Here is a 17,568-nt window from a genome sequence, read left to right on the forward strand (position 1 = left end):
ATAATAATATATCTTTGAGTCCATGACCAGCGGACTGTCAGTGTAAGGGACATAAGTCTTCACAATGATTTACTGCAGCTTATATCAACCTTGAAAGTATGTAAAAGAATAAAGCAAGAAATACACACCCACCCACACCCACACATGCACACAGAGACGCACAAGCACACACACACACACACACACACACTCACAGAGACAGACAGACAGACACACACACACATACGTACACACACATACACACACACCCATACATGCACACAGAGACACACAAGCACACACACACTCACAGAGACAGACAGACAGACACACACACACATACGTACACACACATACACACACACCCATACATGCACACAGAGACACACAAGCACACACACACTCACAGAGACAGACAGACACACACATACGTACACACACATACACACACACCCATACATGCACACCCACCCACCCCACAAGCACAAGCACACACACACATGCACAGACACAAACACACATGCACAGACACAAACACACAAGCACAGACACACCCACCCACAGACACACAAGCACACACACACACACACTCACACACATACGTACACACACACTCATACATGCACAAACACCCATCCACCCCACAAGCACACACACACACACCTGCACAGACACAAACACACATGCACACACACACACACACAAAAACAAACACAGACACACACAAGAAGCACCAACACAGACACACACGCACACAAACAAACACACACACACTCTCATAAACCCATAAACACCCATAAACACATACACCCATGCAAAAACGTAGCTATATAAATGCAAAAATCTTTATTGTGACGTTAAACCCCATTTCACCTCACCTCGCCTCACATAATTAGTTGAATATGATGAATATCACCCGACTTCATCAACTGTTTGTTATGATTATTGACATTAGTCATCATTGGTAAAAAAGCAACAATGTTTATAATGCCCTTTGAGCTAGAAACAAATAATTAACAATGTATAAAGCTGTATTCAGTACAAGAGTTAGGACATAGTCATAGAGGAAACATAAAAAGTCTTCCCCTCCTGCGTAATAAATTCCTTCCTAAGATATCACTTGTTGTTGCCAGTGTCAAGGAAAAATACTACATGTGTGTAACTGATGACCCAGACATTGTTCAATGTTAATGTCTTTTTCTCATGTTACTCCGATGTCCATGTCAGGGTCATGTGAGACATACAAACAGTGCTTGTATCATTTTCTGTTAATTTTGATTGAGTAAGTGAGTGAGTATGGTTTTACGCCGCTTTTAGCAATATTCCAACAATATCACGGCGGGGGACACCAGAAATGGGCTTCACACATTGTACCCATGTCGGGAATCGAACCCGGGTCTTCGGCGTGACGAGCAAACGCTTTAACCACTAGGCTACCCGACCGCCCTGTTAATTTTGAGTTTATCCCCAATTTTCCATGTTGTCACTTCATCCCTTACCACTAAATTAGCAGCATGAAACAAACATGGCTGATAGGTATCACGTAGAATGCACAAGCACCAAGTTATCTGCTCATGAACATTCAATATGCCAATATTTTCTGCTATTGGATGTGTGTAAGGCCAACCGTGTAAAAAACAATAAATGATTTCTTGGCAGGCACGACGACTCCTTCCATTGGGAGACACGTTGTTATTTAATTAAGAAATATTAACGACCAGTGGGAGTTGTTTATCATACAATAAAAAAACTGCAGGGAGAATAAACCATTTGGGGCGCAAATGCGATGTAAACATTACGTACTGTCTCTTTAATGATGTTAGTAAAACGTACATGCTTTAAAAATATTTACCTGTATTTAAATAAAGACTACCTGAACAGAATCTGACCGTGGCAATGTCATTTTATGAACGGGGGGGGGGGGAATTTGGTCTTTCACACATATTGTGACATTTTTCACATCTATTACCCGGTATCTGTACCCTTTCTCCGAATACCGATTGTCATATCTTTTCCACTTTTTTAACCGATTGTTCAGCCACTGTCTACATCGCCCAGCTACATCTATGGGGGAACTAGTCGCTAGACACTCCCCTCTAAAAAAATAACGTTGTCCCATTAACGACGTCATCAAGTTGCGAGTGCATGTTCGAATCTGGTGTGTGAAGTCTGAAGGTGTGGCAGGTGTGGCAAGTGTGAGAGGAAGCTCCAAAGTGATCAAGGAAACCAACAAGCTCAAGCACAGTTTGGGGGACAGACCTCGGATTACTAATCCTAACAATCCTTGGAATCAGACTCACTGGAGTGATATTCACTGAAAAACGTATAAAAGATTACAGAAAAATGCATCCTTGTCACTGATATCTATAACTGATATAATACAATGAAACATCTCAAATTAAAATAAAATAACAAAATCAACTTAATTCAAATAAACCTCATTTGTTCACTCATTCATCAACACAACCTTCACACAAAGTTTGCAGCAACTGCAGCACCGCTGGCATCCTGATCTTGACCGTGACCTGGTGTGACATCATGATGGAGTGGGGCTGTCCAGTGCTTGGTCGCTGGGACTCTCGTGTAGGTGCAGGGGGCGCCGCCGAAGAGCTTGTTCTCGGAGTGCGGTGTTGAGGCGGGATGCTCCCCACATCCACTGCCACTCCGGGATGAGGTGGCACAGCCAGGACTGGGCACAGGGAGAAACAGAGGAGAAACATTATGTGTGTTAATGAGTGAGTGAGTGAGTGAGTATGGTTTTACGCCGGTTTTAGCAATATTCCAGCAATATCATGGCGGGGGACACATTGTGCCCATGTCGGGAATCGAACCCGGGTCTTCGACTTGACGAGCGAACGCTTTAACCACTAGGCTACCCGACCGCCCCTACATGTGTTAATGAGAATTTGATGCCCTGTAATTTCATTCGGAAGCGACAGCATCAGTCAGAGGTCTCAGATGGTACAATTATGTGTTTTCAGATAGGATTGTGTTACTGAGAACTTGATGCACTGAAATTATATTTGGAACTGATGGCATTTGTTGGAGGATTAAAATGTTAAAATTGTGTGTTTTCAGATATGAGGGTGTTAATGAGAATTTCATGCCCTGAAACTGTATCTGGAACCAACAGCATTAGTTTCAAATGTTAACATTATGTGTTTTCAGAATTGTAGGTGTTATTGAGTGTGAGATGGCCGAAAGTTTTATTTGGATCAAACAGTGTTCGACATTTTTTCAAATCCCTGTATGTGGCTCTGGATTTCATTTATGCATTCTTCTTCAAATTTCTGGTCCCAAACTCAATGAAACAAGAAACATCTTGTGCATTATTATAGTTATAACGAGTGAGTGAGTATGGTTTTATGCCGCTTTTAGCAATATTCCACCAATATCATGGCGGGGGACACCAGAAATGGGCTTCACACATAGTATCTATTTCAAGATTCGAACCTGGGTGTTCAGCGTGACGAGTGAACGCTTTAACCACTAGGCTACCCGAACGCCCCTATTAAAGCTATAAGTTGACCGCACTGATGATAATGATTCCAAATGATAGTCACCTGAAAGGCATGCGGCAGGTACCCTGACGTCCTAGTCGTGTATCCCAGAGTGGTGATGGCGTTGCGAGCAAACACAGATGCCGTGGGAATGAAGAGGTTGGTGTTGGACAAAGTCTCGCTGAAACGCGTCATTCTCGTTGCAACGTAAAATGGCATCAGGGACTGGACAATGATCCCTTTGTCTTTGTACTCATAGTTCAGAGATCGAGCGAAATAGTCGAGAAAACTCTGAAATAGCAAGGCGTTACAGTGCTGTGAGGTGAAGTTGGGTTTAACGTCACGTCTAAGATTATTGCACTTATATAGCGACGTGCATGCACGTGTGTGTGTGTGGCTGCTTGTACTAGTCCGGACTGATGCCGATTTATAGTGCCAGCCCACTGAGATACCATGACGCAGTTTAACATGAATACCCCACTCAGACACAGAATACTGACTCCGAGCCGACCAGTCCTTATTTTAGCCCCTTAATGCCGAGCGCCAGACAGGGTAACAGCAAGAACCATCTTTTAACGTCTTTTGGTATGACGCGGCCGGGGATCAAACCTTCCGAACCTTCCCCGGACCTTCCGCTCTCCGGGCGGACGCTTTACCACTAGACCATGGAGGCGGTCCATTCTGAATTAGACATGACGTGAAGAATCCGGGTTAGAATAGATATTCAGCAACCCATGCTTGTCGTAAGACGCGACTAATGAGATCGGGTGGTCAAGCTCGCTGACTTGGTTGATGCATGTCATCATATCCAAATTACCTGGATCAATGTGTATGATGTCAATCACTGGATTGTCTGGTCCAGACTTGATTATTTCCAGACCGCTGTAATATGGCTCAAATATTGTGGAGTGTGGCGTTAAACAACAAACAAACAAAACAAAAACTCCAATGACCATAAGTATATTCCACAAGCTGCAAAAGTTGCTCCAGCATGAGGTTACATGTTAAGGCCACCTAACCACCCAACCCTATTTCTAGTGAGTGACTGTGGGTTTACACTTCTTTAAATATTTCAGTAATATCATGCCGAGGGACATCAGAAATGGGCTTCACCTATTTCTGGGTTGGCTCTTACGACAAGCATGAGGTACTTAGGACTTGGTTTGGTTTGGTTTGTTTGTTGTTTAACGCCGCACTCAGCAATGTTCCAGCTACCGGTATATAACGGAGGTCTGTAAATAATCGAGTCCTGACCAGACAATCCAGTGATTGATATTATGAGCATCGATCCACGCAATTTGGATCGATGACATGCATCAACCAAGTCAGCGAGCCTGACCACCCGATCCCGTTAGTCGCCTTTTACGACAAGCATAGTCGCCTTTTATGGCAAGCATAAGTTGCTGAAGACCTATTCTACCCCGGATCTTCACAGTTCACTTAGGACTTGGACCCCTCCCGTGTTCAAAATAGGCCAGTGGCATGTAGATCTTGTGTCGGCAGTTCCAAATTTTACAGATCCTTCTGGCCTGCAGTGAATTTATTTGTCACAGTGTGCTGCAGTTAAGGGCCTGAGAGGCCTGAGAGGGGTCAGGGCCTGCTGCTTCTACATTATGTGGGTCCCGATCATGGGCGGATACAGAGGGGGGGTGCGGGGGTGCGCATCCCCCCTTTTTATTTCGAAAAAAAATCTTTATTTCTGTATAAATTACCACCAAAGACAATCAATAGATCTTGATTGTGCACCCCCCCTGTTCAAAAAAGCTGTATCCGCCCATGCCGATGATGGCCGCCAGACAAAATATTTTTATTTCAAACACTGGACCCCCAAGAGTCATCATACAGTAGAGCATTAAACCAGGTTCCGGTAAATAATTGGCTGATGCAGTATTTAGTTTGATAAAGAAGAAATGTGAATGAGGTGATGTATAACACTGTGCACAGCATCTGTAATACATGGATAAAAAGAAAATGCATCCCACTGCTGTTATGACTAAGGGACAGAACTCCGTATGGAAGATGCTCCCTACCTTAGTAGCAGCATACACTGTCATCTGGGGGGTGATTTGTGAGCAGGCGCCGGACGACACCATGACAACAGCGCCTTTCCGTCTGGAACACAACACAACATATACCCAATGACAACGTCAGCAAGTGACTGACTGAGTTTGATTTGAAGCCATTTTGAAAAGTACCCCAGTTATATCAGAGTGGGTCAGATTGATGTGGGATGAAAGCCAGATGTGATGAAGGTGACACGTTTAACACTATGGCGAACACCATGAGTATGGATATGACAAAGATGTCTTCGTTCGTTAACTGTGTTTAATCGCTGTAAGTGTAGCTGTGTACAAGAGTGTGGCTGAAGCAATGTGCTTGCAGCCAGCAGCATGCTCGTGAGAGTTATCTCCCCTATCCTGTCTTGGGCTGAGGCCCATTTAAGGATGGGGCCCATTTAGGGTTTAGCTAATACCACACCCACGAGTATGGATAGGGTGCTTACAAACCTAGAGATGTAATCAGGTCGAACCTGGATTCAAACCGACGATCATAGGTCTCTGGCATTTAACTCAGCACCATATACCACTTTCAAGGCAGAGAAGCTGTGATCATATGAACTGATTTACAACGAAACAATATTATCTTGATGAAATGGACCATATGGCTCTACAGGTGTACCTGTGTAAACAAGAAACAAAGTGTCAAGACAGACTGGGATAGCTTGATGCTGTTCAGATGCATAGTGTGGCAAAAACGACACACTTCAATTTTCTATTTCTTTCAGTCTGCAGTTACTGTTGCCATCTTGAGGCAACGTGTACTATCTTCACATACCTTTGTACCATTTGAGGAAGAATCATGTGCGTCATCTGAAATATGAAAACAGTCAGAAATTTTAGTGATACAGAATATTAACTGAAGTTTTCGGAGATTTATTTAGGCCGGCTTGGAGGCCAGTATTTGGCCTCAAGTCGGCACCAAATGTCAGTAAAAAGTCCCAAAATGGAACTGAACCGTTCTCAATTGATGTTAATATAGTTATATCTGATATGATGGCTTGGTGGGGGACTTGTATTTCACTTGAAGGGGGACAAATAAAGAGGAAGTTTTAATGCCTCGTTTAACATTTATGGATGGTAATATTAATATACAATATTAAAAGACCCCTGAATTTCAGAAAATAGGAACTTTAAAATATCTTGTTTTTCTCATTCATTTTGTTGTTTTCATGCAAGGAACAAATGTTGCAAAAACATTCTAAAATCAAACATCAACTCAATCTCACAAATAGCCACCATCTAATAACTTGAGTTCAATTCACTGAGCAACACAAATAGAGGATATTGTTGTTTTGCTTGTCAAACTTGATGTTCATCCCATGGTGTGTTTGTTTGTTTATTTTGTTGCCGCACTCAGCAATATTCCAGCTTTATGATAGCAGTTTTTTAAATAATTGAGTCCAGACCACACAGTCCTGTGATTGACTTCATGAGCATCGATCCACGCAATTGGGTTCAGATGATATGCACCCAATCATTTTACTCGCCTCTCACAACAAGCCTAGGTTGCCGGGCTGTTATTTTCTTAGCCAGAATCCCTCCCCATGCTAAGTGACTCATAATATGTCATGTACAGTATCATGAATAACATATCTTGTATTGCATCAGGGCTTTAGTCACTTGCTTCAGCCCTTGATCATCACAACCCAAGTATGGAGCTTTTTTTCATCTGACTGTCTGACTCATGTGAGCAAACAATCTCATTAAATCAGATCTTAGTTCTCGCTACCGCTAAACAAAGATCTGAGGACATCCCATTACGGGTCACATCAGACCGACCTTGCGCGAACTTTGACCGACCAATGGAATGACCAATCAGAAGGCAGCTTTCTCGTGCTTTACGGCACTAATTTCAAATTGGCGACTACGCTTCAAAACATATTTTGACAAATTCTCAATTACAAATTTGAAACCTGAACAAAAGAACATTCTGGAATGGCTAATAGATGGTCTAGATTGTATGGATTCAGTTGTTGAACCTGTAACTATTGTTCGGAGTTAAAGTTTTCGAGGTTGCGTGATTAGATCACATTCTGACTGTCACTTTCATAATCTGGTATGCGATGCTCTGATTGGTCGGATGAAAGGTCGTTCTGACGTGACCCCTAATGGGATGTCCTCAGATCTTTGTTTAGCGGCAGCGAGAACTGAGGTCTGATTTTTAATGAGATTGGTGAGAAAAAGACAAAGTTCAAGTGTGCAGTATTTTATCCAACTCACAGCAGTGGTGCAGAATACATACCATGGTAGCTGCTGCCACATTGACGTTAATTAGCTGCCACAGGCGCTGGAACAATATAATGTTTATATACTGGCAGCTAAGCATTGTCTGTTTGTTTGTTTGTTTGTTGCTTAATGCCGCACTCAGCAATATTTCAGCTATATGATGGGAAGCGTAGGTTGCTGCAGATCACTTTCCAATCAGAACCTAAGAAAAATATTCATCAATAATCATGTTTGAGATTAACCTGCCCTTGCTTTGTTTTAACTCCAAGGGGAAGAAATACTGGATGTTTGTAGATGACAGATCTCTATAAAAACACAAACTCATTCTACATTTTGAGGTGTTGTACTTACGTCGCGAGGCACGTCGAGAAAGTATTGGGGATAGTCGTACATAACACCAACATTATTTACTGAAAAGAAAAATATTGTACATGTATGTCCTTAATTATTATCACTGTTAGAGATAGAATTTATGTCTTTAAAATTTCTTTGATATTCAAGTATATATAGATTCAGCTAAATGCAAGCCCATGTAAATAATTACAAACCATTTTTAACAATTTTAATAAAACATTGCAAAATCTGGTGTGTCTCCGTGTAGATGAGACAATGTTAACTCACTTTTACTAGAGAGCTCTACTAGATGAGACGATGTTAACTCACTTTTACTAGAGAGCTCTACTAGAGGAGAAAATGTCAACTCACTTGTACTGGAGAGCTCTACTAGAGGAGAAAATGTCAACTCACTTGTACTGGAGAGCTCTACTAGAGGAGAAAATGTCAACTCACTTGTACTAGAGAGCTCTACTAGAGGAGAAAATGTCAACTCACTTGTACTAGAGAGCTCTACTAGAGGAGAAAATGTCAACTCACTAGAACTAGAGAGCTCTACTAGAGGAGAAAATGTCAACTCACTAGAACTAGAGAGCTCTACTAGAGGAGAAAATGTCAACTCACTTGAACTAGAGAGCTCTACTAGAGGAGAAAATGTCAACTCACTTGTACTAGAGAGCTCTACTAGAGGAGAAAATGTCACCTCACTAGTACTAGAGAGCTCTACTAGAGGAGAAAATGTCAACTCACTAGCTAAAACCAAGCTACCAAACCATTCTCATGTTGATGAAGATGGACAGCGAACCACAAATCATACATAAATGTTCATAAATATTTCATTGATAGTTTGATGTTCAAACCTGACCTAATATTCCGATATTTTTATTTTTAATTCCTTCTTCAATCTTCTTATATGTGTCAGTGGTGTTGTTGAAGTCGACGGCAATGAAGCAGGTCTCGACGTGGAATTGCTCAGCTGTAATTAGAAAAGTGTAAAAAGTGAGTGAGTTGGGATCAATGCTACATTGAACAGTGTTCAATCATGTTGCAGGCCTCAAAGTTTTAATTTTTACCAAGTAGCCATATGGCTACAAGTATTGTCTTCCAGGTAGCCAGTGGTAAAATCAGAGAAGTCAAGCCAATATTGTAGGTAGCCAAAAGCATTTGAAATTATCTTTTTTCAAATAACTATTATAATATGTATATAAATCATAGCACTAGTCTTGGAATTGTATATTAGTGGAAACTGTACTTGAGTTTTGTTATTTGTGACTCGAACAATGATGCAATTTATGTTACTAGATTACATAGGTATATCCTTGCTTATCCAATAGATTATCAATTAAAATATATTACTAGTTACCTTAATATTTATGTATTTCGGTTCATTGTTGACTTTAGCAGGAATTTATTGTCAGTACAATTAGTAGAAGACATGTTGCGTCTACATATGTCCAGCAATAGAATTTAGTTGCCACAAGATATTTTTCAAAGTAGTCATTTGGCTACCTCTGAATTTTAGACAGTAGACAAATTGAAATTTAGGTCGCATTGGCGCCCATTTTAATTGCAACTTGGTTGGTTGGTTTGTTGTTTAACGCTGCACTCAGCAATATTCCAGCTATATGACGGCAGTCTGTAAATAATCGAGTCTGGACCAGACAATCCAGTGATTAATATCATGAGCATCGATACACACAATTGGGATTGATGACATGCATCAACCAAGTCAGCGAGCCTGACCACCCAATCCCGTTAGTCGCCTTTTACGGCAAGCATAGTTGCCTTTTATGGCAAGCCTGGGTTGCTGAAGACCTATTCTACCCCGGAATCTTCACGGGATAATCGCAACTTTGAGGCCTGGGTTGGCGCGACAACATAACATGGGACAACCCTGACGTGACGCAGGATGCAGACAAGTACATACTTTGAAATCCACAAAAGGGTACGGTGCCGACAAACCCATAATGAAAGTACTCCGAGTCTCTGACACTGACCAAATTCTGCACTGTAAATTCCATTGCTACAGACGACTGGGACATTTATGCCCCTATTTTGAAAAGGTTCGGAAACAGAATTTGGCATCTTAGGACCATCTTCCCAGGGAAAGAGAGTTAACTGACTGTAAAAGTCCAGTTTCCACCCTTGCCAGACTAGGCTGGAATTTCTGGGCTTGATTGTAGCGCACCAATGGCCATTATGGGTTATGGCCCTTCTATGTCCCTCCTATTGACCAATCGGATTCCACCTCTTATATCACTGGCATTTGCTTCAAACAAAATGGGGGGCGGTCGGGTAGCCTAGTGGTTAAAGCGTTCTCCCGTCACGCCGAAGACCCAGGTTCGATTCCAGACATGGGTACAATGTGTGAAGCCCATTTCTGGTGTCCCCCGCCGTGATATTGCTGGAATATTGCTAAAAGCGGCGTAAAACCATACTAACTCACTCAAACAAAATGGCAAAGCAAGTCAAGACAATCAGATAGATAATCAAGATCCATATTGTGAAAGTATGGGTCTTACTTTGTGAAATGAATCAAATCACGTGAACATATTGATTAGAAACTTGAAAGGATTCGGAAAACATCTTTTGATGCCAAGTTGGCGGTACACATGCTTTACAAATCTGGCAATCGACTGAAATCGGCATGCCAGTTGGCAAAACGGATGTTGATTTCGTTACGCGATATTGATTGGACTATGCATAGACTCGTTTGGTATTCTCACAATATTACGTCGATTATCTACACCTTTTCTCCAAATACTGATTGTCATATCTCTCCCACTTTTGTGTGCGATGATTTGTCCATTGTGTTCATCTGCGCTCTACAGCTACATCTGTGGGGAACAACTCAATAGACACTTCATCCTATATACGACGTCATCAAGTTGCAATCGCACGACAGAATCTCCAGAAATGATGTCAATGTTTTTCATCGTGAAATGAAACACACTTCATTCTTCATTGTTCTTTGAGATTTATCGCTTAGCTATCTTATATAGTCAGTTTACTCCCTTGCCTCGAGTAGATGTCCTAGGACAAATACACAGGCCTCGAAGTTGCAACTAGAATTTCAATTTGTCTACTGTCTAAAATTCAGAGGTAGCCAAATAACTACATTGAAAAATATCTTGTGGCAACTAAATTCTATTGCTACACATATGAAGACGCATATATATAACACATATAATTCCTCCTAAAGTCAACAATGAACCGAAATACATAAATATTAATGTAATTAGTATTTTATTTTAGTTGATAATTTATTGGATAAGCAAGGATATACCTATGTAATCTAGTAACATAAATTGCATCATTGTTCGAATCACAAATAACAAAGCTCAAGTACAGTTTCCACTTATATACAATTCCAAGACTAGTGCTATGACTTGTATATATATTATAATAGTTATTTGATAAGGATAATTTCAAATGCTTTTGGCTACCTACAACATTGGCTTGACTTCTTGATTTTACCACTGGCTACCTGGAAAATAATACTTGTGGCTACTTGGTAAAAAAATAAACTTTGAGGCCTGATACACCAGGTAGTAGTCTCTCACCTACTCCTTTACCCCTACCTCTAGTATGTGTGTTCACATGGACTCACCATTCTCTGTAGCTGCCTTCTCCAGTCTCCCACCTACCCCTTTACCCCTACCTCTAGTACGTGTGTTCACATGGACTCACCTATCTCTGTGGCTTCCTTCTCCAGTCTCTCACCTACTCCTTTACCCCTACCTCTAGTATGTGTGTTCACATGGACTCACCATTCTCTGTAGCTGCCTTCTCCAGTCTCCCACCTACCCCTTTACCCCTACCTCTAGTACGTGTGTTCACATGGACTCACCTATCTCTGTAGCTGCCTTCTCCAGTCTCCCACCTACCTCTTGACCCCTATCTCTAGTACGTGTGTTCACATGGACTCACCTATCTCTGTAGCTGCCTTCTCCAGTCTCCCACCTACCCCTTTACCCATACCTCTAGTACGTGTGTTCACATAGACTCACCTATCTCTGTAGCTGCCTTCTCCAGTCTCCCACCTACCCCTTTACCCCTACCTCTAGTACGTGTGTTCACATGGACTCACCTATCTCTGTAGCTGCCTTCTCCAGTCTCCCACCTACCCCTTTACCCCCTACCTCTAGTACGTGTGTTCACATGGACTCACCAATCTCTGTAGCTGCCTTCTCCAGTCTCCCACCTACCCCTTTACCCCTACCTCTAGTACGTGTGTTCACATGGACTCACCTATCTCTATAGCTGCCTTCTCCAGTTTCCCACCTACCCCTTTACCCCTACCTCTAGTACGTGTGTTCACATGGACTCACCTATCTCTGTAGCTGCCTTCTCCAGTCTCCCACCTACCCCTTTACCCCTACCTCTAGTACGTGTGTTCACATGGACTCACCTATCTCTGTAGCTGCCTTCTCCAGTCTCCCACCTACCTCTTGACCCCTATCTCTAGTACGTGTGTTCACATGGACTCACCTATCTCTGTAGCTGCCTTCTCCAGTCTCCCACCTACCCCTTTACCCCTACCTCTAGTACGTGTGTTGACATGGACTCACCTATCTCTATAGCTGCCTTCTCCAGTCTCCCACCTACCCCTTTACCCATACCTCTAGTATGTGTGTTCACATGGACTCACCTATCTCTGTAGCTGCCTTCTCCAGTCTCCCACCTACCCCTTTACCCCTACCTCTAGTACGTGTGTTCACATGGACTCACCTATCTCTGTAGCTGCCTTCTCCAGTCTCCCACCTACCCCTTTACCCCTACCTCTAGTACGTGTGTTCACATGGACTCACCTATGTCTGTGGCTTCCTTCTCCAGTCTCCCACCTACCCCTTTACCCCTACCTCTAGTACGTGTGTTCACATGGACTCACCATTCTCTGTAGCTGCCTTCTCCAGTCTCCCACCTACCCCTTTACCCCTACCTCTAGTATGTGTGTTCACATGGACTCACCTATCTCTGTAGCTGCCTTCTCCAGTCTCCCACCTACCCCTTTACCCCTACCTCTAGTACGTGTGTTCACATGGACTCACCTATCTCTGTAGCTGCCTTCTCCAGTCTCCCACCTACCCCTTTACCCCTACCTCTAGTACGTGTGTTAACATGGACTCACCTATCTCTGTAGCTGCCTTCTCCAGTCTCCCACCTACCCCTTTACCCCTACCTCTAGTACGTGTGTTCACATGGACTCACCTATCTCTGTAGCTGCCTTCTCCAGTCTCCCACCTACCCCTTTACCCCTACCTCTAGTACGTGTGTTCACATGGACTCACCTATCTCTGTAGCTGCCTTCTCCAGTCTCCCACCTACCCCTTTACCCCTACCTCTAGTACATGTGTTCACATTGACTCACCTATCTCTGTAGCTGCCTTCTCCAGTCTCTTCTCTCCCCTGCTGATGAGGACAATATTGAGGCCTCGACTTGCCAGTTCCTGTGCATATGCACGACCAATTCCCTCACTGCTTCCAGTCACCACTGAAACAAACAAGGATGAAATGTGTGTTGCAGGGCCAGAAACCTGTTCATGTGGAGTGAGTGAGTGAGTGAGTATGGTTTTACGCCGCTTTTAGCAATATTCCAGCAATATCACTGCGGGGGACACCAGAAATGGGCTTCACACATTGTACCCATGTCAGGCATCGAACCCGCGTCTTCAGCGTGACGAGCGAACGCTTTAACCACGAGACTACCCGACCGCCCCTAAATGCAAGTAGAACTTAACAATGTACAGTGGCATTACGTAGTCAAGGAATCATAAAATGCATGTGTTGGCTAAGTGACATATTTATGTGTTTTCATTTTTTAGACAAAGAAACTGCTGAGAAAAGACACAGCTATTAATGTCTACTTGAATTTCATATCCACCTAATCAAGAGACCTGAAGATTCCTATCTGCTCATATCATCCCTGATAACCACAAATATTATCATCTTCAAACAATTGATAAAAATAATTTGATAAAACTTGATAATAATACTTTTCTGAACACAATGACTTCATTTCCAAATATGAAGATACATTATAACTAGAATCATCGATTCTGTAAACCTCTCACATCAACTTATACTTTTTGTCAGTTGATTGTTATGCCAAAATATGTTTGATAAATTTGTTTTTAAATATAACTTTGTATTTGCGACTTACTTGCATATAGATCTACATCAACTTGTTCTCGTCTCTATATGACTGAAATAATGCCGATGAGACTTTAAATTTTAACTCACTCGCTTTATCAGTTAATGGAATTTGAGCTGCCTAATTTTAGTTCTTATCTGCTGCTTATGGTCTAAGGGCGACAACTCTTGCCTTTCGATTATTCTGATCTCTCAGAAACTCTCTAAAGGTGACTCCACATTCTCACACTCAAATCACTATCACGGAATTACATTATTTGACTCTCTCAACACACTTATATCCATTTAAATAAATTATATCTAAAGGAGACTCGTTGCATCACTCATTTCAATTTGTGAATCACCTGCCCAAGGTCCGAACTCTTTCCGCAAGTCCCACTGTCCGACGAGTTGGCTGAGCACGTGATCGTTTACAACACTAAGCAGACATCGGGTGAGGCGCATGGCTTTCCGCGCCGCATACACGGCGCCCAGAATGGCAAACGCATCTCTTAGATGGGAGCAAGCCTTGAATATCTCCTTGAGTAACAACTGAAAGCTGTCAACGGCCGCCATGTCTTAACATTACTTCCGGAGCACAATGTCAATCCGCGTGCGCATTTTTGTGGTTAATCGAAGCGGACGTAAAATATACCCGCAATCGTAAATATCAGCTCCTTGTGTTGACGTAAGATACGGTCTGATAGATATTCATTGGACAATGGTGTATGTAATTTTATCATAACGTAGCATTAAAACGCTTTCTGACATTTGCATTTACATCATGTATAAACCGCAATTTGCCAGCAAGCAAGTGTGGGTATTTTCAATATACGTACATATGCAAATTAATATTATTTCTGTTATGTATGTATCGTTCCTGCAGTTTAAATTCGTATATTTAATTATATTTAACCATGCACAGTTAACTCACCTATATATGTCAATGCGCTCTCTCAAATTCTTTTAAGAGGCGTCTAAGTTGAAGATCGAGTGATTATAATCTCTTACCTGGCACACACCCGAACAGCGTGAATAGTTGCTCATGCTATCAATCATAGGTTTGCCTGACCAAGACTCGACATGGCCTTGGCCTCCGTGATATATCTGAGATTGCATGTGTCTTAAAACAACATTCACTCATTTAGTCACATTGTACGTATTCTTGCGATTGTCATTTCGACCTGCACAGTTCTGAAATGAATTAATCATTGCTTGACAACGTAAAAGGCGACTATGCTTGTCGTAAAAGGCGACTCACGGGATCGGGTGGTCAGGCTCGCTGACTTGGTTGATGCAGGTCATCAATCCCAATTACGTGGATCGATGCTCATAATGTCAGTCACTGGATTGTCTAGTCCAGACTTGATTATTTACAGACCGCCGTCATATAGCTAGAATATGGCTGAGTGCGGCGTTAAACAACAAACAAAAAACAAAAAAAACAAACGTTGATTGACATTAGCTATTACACTTCCAAAATTGCTTTTCGATACAAAATGAAACAAATGTTCTCAAGTTATGAAATGAAATAATACCTCTCAATTGATTTTATCATGTTTCATTTTCCATTGCAAATATAGTTGGCGATATTATCTAAAAAAATGAACTATACCGGCGCTTAGTGAGCATTCAAAGAATATTTCTACGTGGTTTTATTTTTTAAAACAGACTTTTTAACATAAAAAAGGCATCGCATAATACACAAGTGCTGATGGGTATCTTAGACATCTTATCTTTGAAAAATCAATAAATTTGTTTTTGTCTCGGCACGAATGTATACCTTTCTAACATTGTAGTGGTCGTGTGGTTGCAAATTCATTTCTTAACCCACTCTTCGTTGAACCAAATTATTTTTACACCAAATGACCCAGCCACAGATTACCTTTTCCAAACTGTTGCAGGAAAGAGGAATGGTTAAACAGATTTAATCAAAGTTAACAACAGTTCTTCATTTTTCAATTACATAAAAAAAACCTCGGTATACTTTCTTGTGCCCCTCAGTATATATTGTACATGGACATGACATACGTGTACACACAAACATGGAGTTTGAATTAGAGCATGACTGCACACTTTACCACTCCTGGTGCCTCGTTCGGCGGGGAGAAATGTAGCTTTGGGTTCAAGATCCTAATAATGCTGTTAAAAATAATCATAAAGAGTTCTGGCTCGTTGCCAAGTTAAAATACGCCGTGGGCCAACTCTTGCATTAATATGACAATTAATTTTTCAAAACAGATATTATCACCAACATCTTTTCAACATACGTCGTAATAAAAAAAGTTATGAATTTTTTTTTCTTAATTCTAAAAGGGGAGCAATTATCCCACTTTGGCAAAGGCATGCTTCACTTGCAGTGAGAGGGCCGGAGTGTTTGGTTCTAGCCGTGTCACTGCGTACATGGGACATGAAGAGTAGGCTCCACACACTGAGGTACCCATCTGTTGAGTTGAACCGGGGCGGTTGACGTCGAGTCAGGGCAGTTACCGCTGCGCTACTCAACCGCCCTAATGTTAACATAAAGCGCATTATAAATACATGGTAGTGTTTGACAGTCTCTGTCATGGCTGAAAAATTAACAATTGTGACCGATATGCATAAAATCCATCTCGCGCAGACTGAACTACGTCGTTAAAACTTGAAAAAATGGTTAATCTTCAATCAGATGGCGTCACGGCAACTTGCAAGCGCCTGTTTACAGGGAAGTGACGTGCTGGGGTAAACTATGGCAATAGGTTGTATTTGTGAACCCTGCTTGAAGTCTTGTACTTTCGGCTCTGTTAAATCTAACAATCATTGGATTTCGAAATGTCAGGAGAATTATGAAACACCTTTTTAAATGGTGAACATGTTTATAGATTTATTTTTTAGTTGCAAGCACATTTTCTATGGGTTTTTTTCATAGAGATTTGTGCCTGGTGAATTACCTATTTGCATTATAATGTAGGGACGTGGTATGATAAGGAGGGCCCTTTCTGACCCATACGATCGATCTTCATACTTTATGTGAGTGAACATGGTTTTACGCCGCTTTTAGCAATATTCCAGCGATATCACGGCGGGGGTCACCAGAAATGGGCTAGCCTAGTGGTTAAAGCGTTCGCTCGTCACGCCGCAGACCCGGTTTCTATTCTCCACGTGAGTACAATGTGTGACGTCCATTTCTGGTGTCCCCCGCCGTGATGTTGCTGGGATATGACTAAAAGCGGAGTAAAACCATACTCACTCACTCGCTCACGTACATGTATGAAAACTGGATTTTTTCCTATCAACTGTTGCATTTTAATAATCTATTTTTAATAGATAACATCACAAAATGTATAGGCAAGGCTAAC

The 17,568-nt window shown here is 41.8% G+C and overlaps 1 protein-coding gene across 1 annotated transcript; it reads right to left on the minus strand.

The window, feature by feature from the left end:
• Positions 1-579: 579 nt before the first annotated feature.
• On the minus strand, positions 580-14,826 carry LOC124125880 (inactive hydroxysteroid dehydrogenase-like protein 1). Its single transcript, XM_048393048.1, has 9 exons — positions 14,596-14,826; positions 13,470-13,592; positions 8,964-9,074; positions 8,117-8,175; positions 7,782-7,826; positions 6,315-6,349; positions 5,510-5,591; positions 3,543-3,770; positions 580-2,668 (listed from the first exon to the last, which is right to left on the minus strand). Exons 1-9 carry the CDS (start codon positions 14,804-14,806, stop codon positions 2,516-2,518), a joined length of 1,047 nt encoding a protein of 348 aa, XP_048249005.1. The 5' UTR covers positions 14,807-14,826; the 3' UTR covers positions 580-2,515.
• Positions 14,827-17,568: the final 2,742 nt, after the last annotated feature.

The sequence above is a fragment of the Haliotis rufescens genome, unplaced genomic scaffold (genome assembly GCF_023055435.1).
Source record: "Haliotis rufescens isolate VD_foot unplaced genomic scaffold, xgHalRufe1.0.p SCAF_111, whole genome shotgun sequence".
NCBI lineage: Eukaryota > Metazoa > Mollusca > Gastropoda > Lepetellida > Haliotidae > Haliotis > Haliotis rufescens.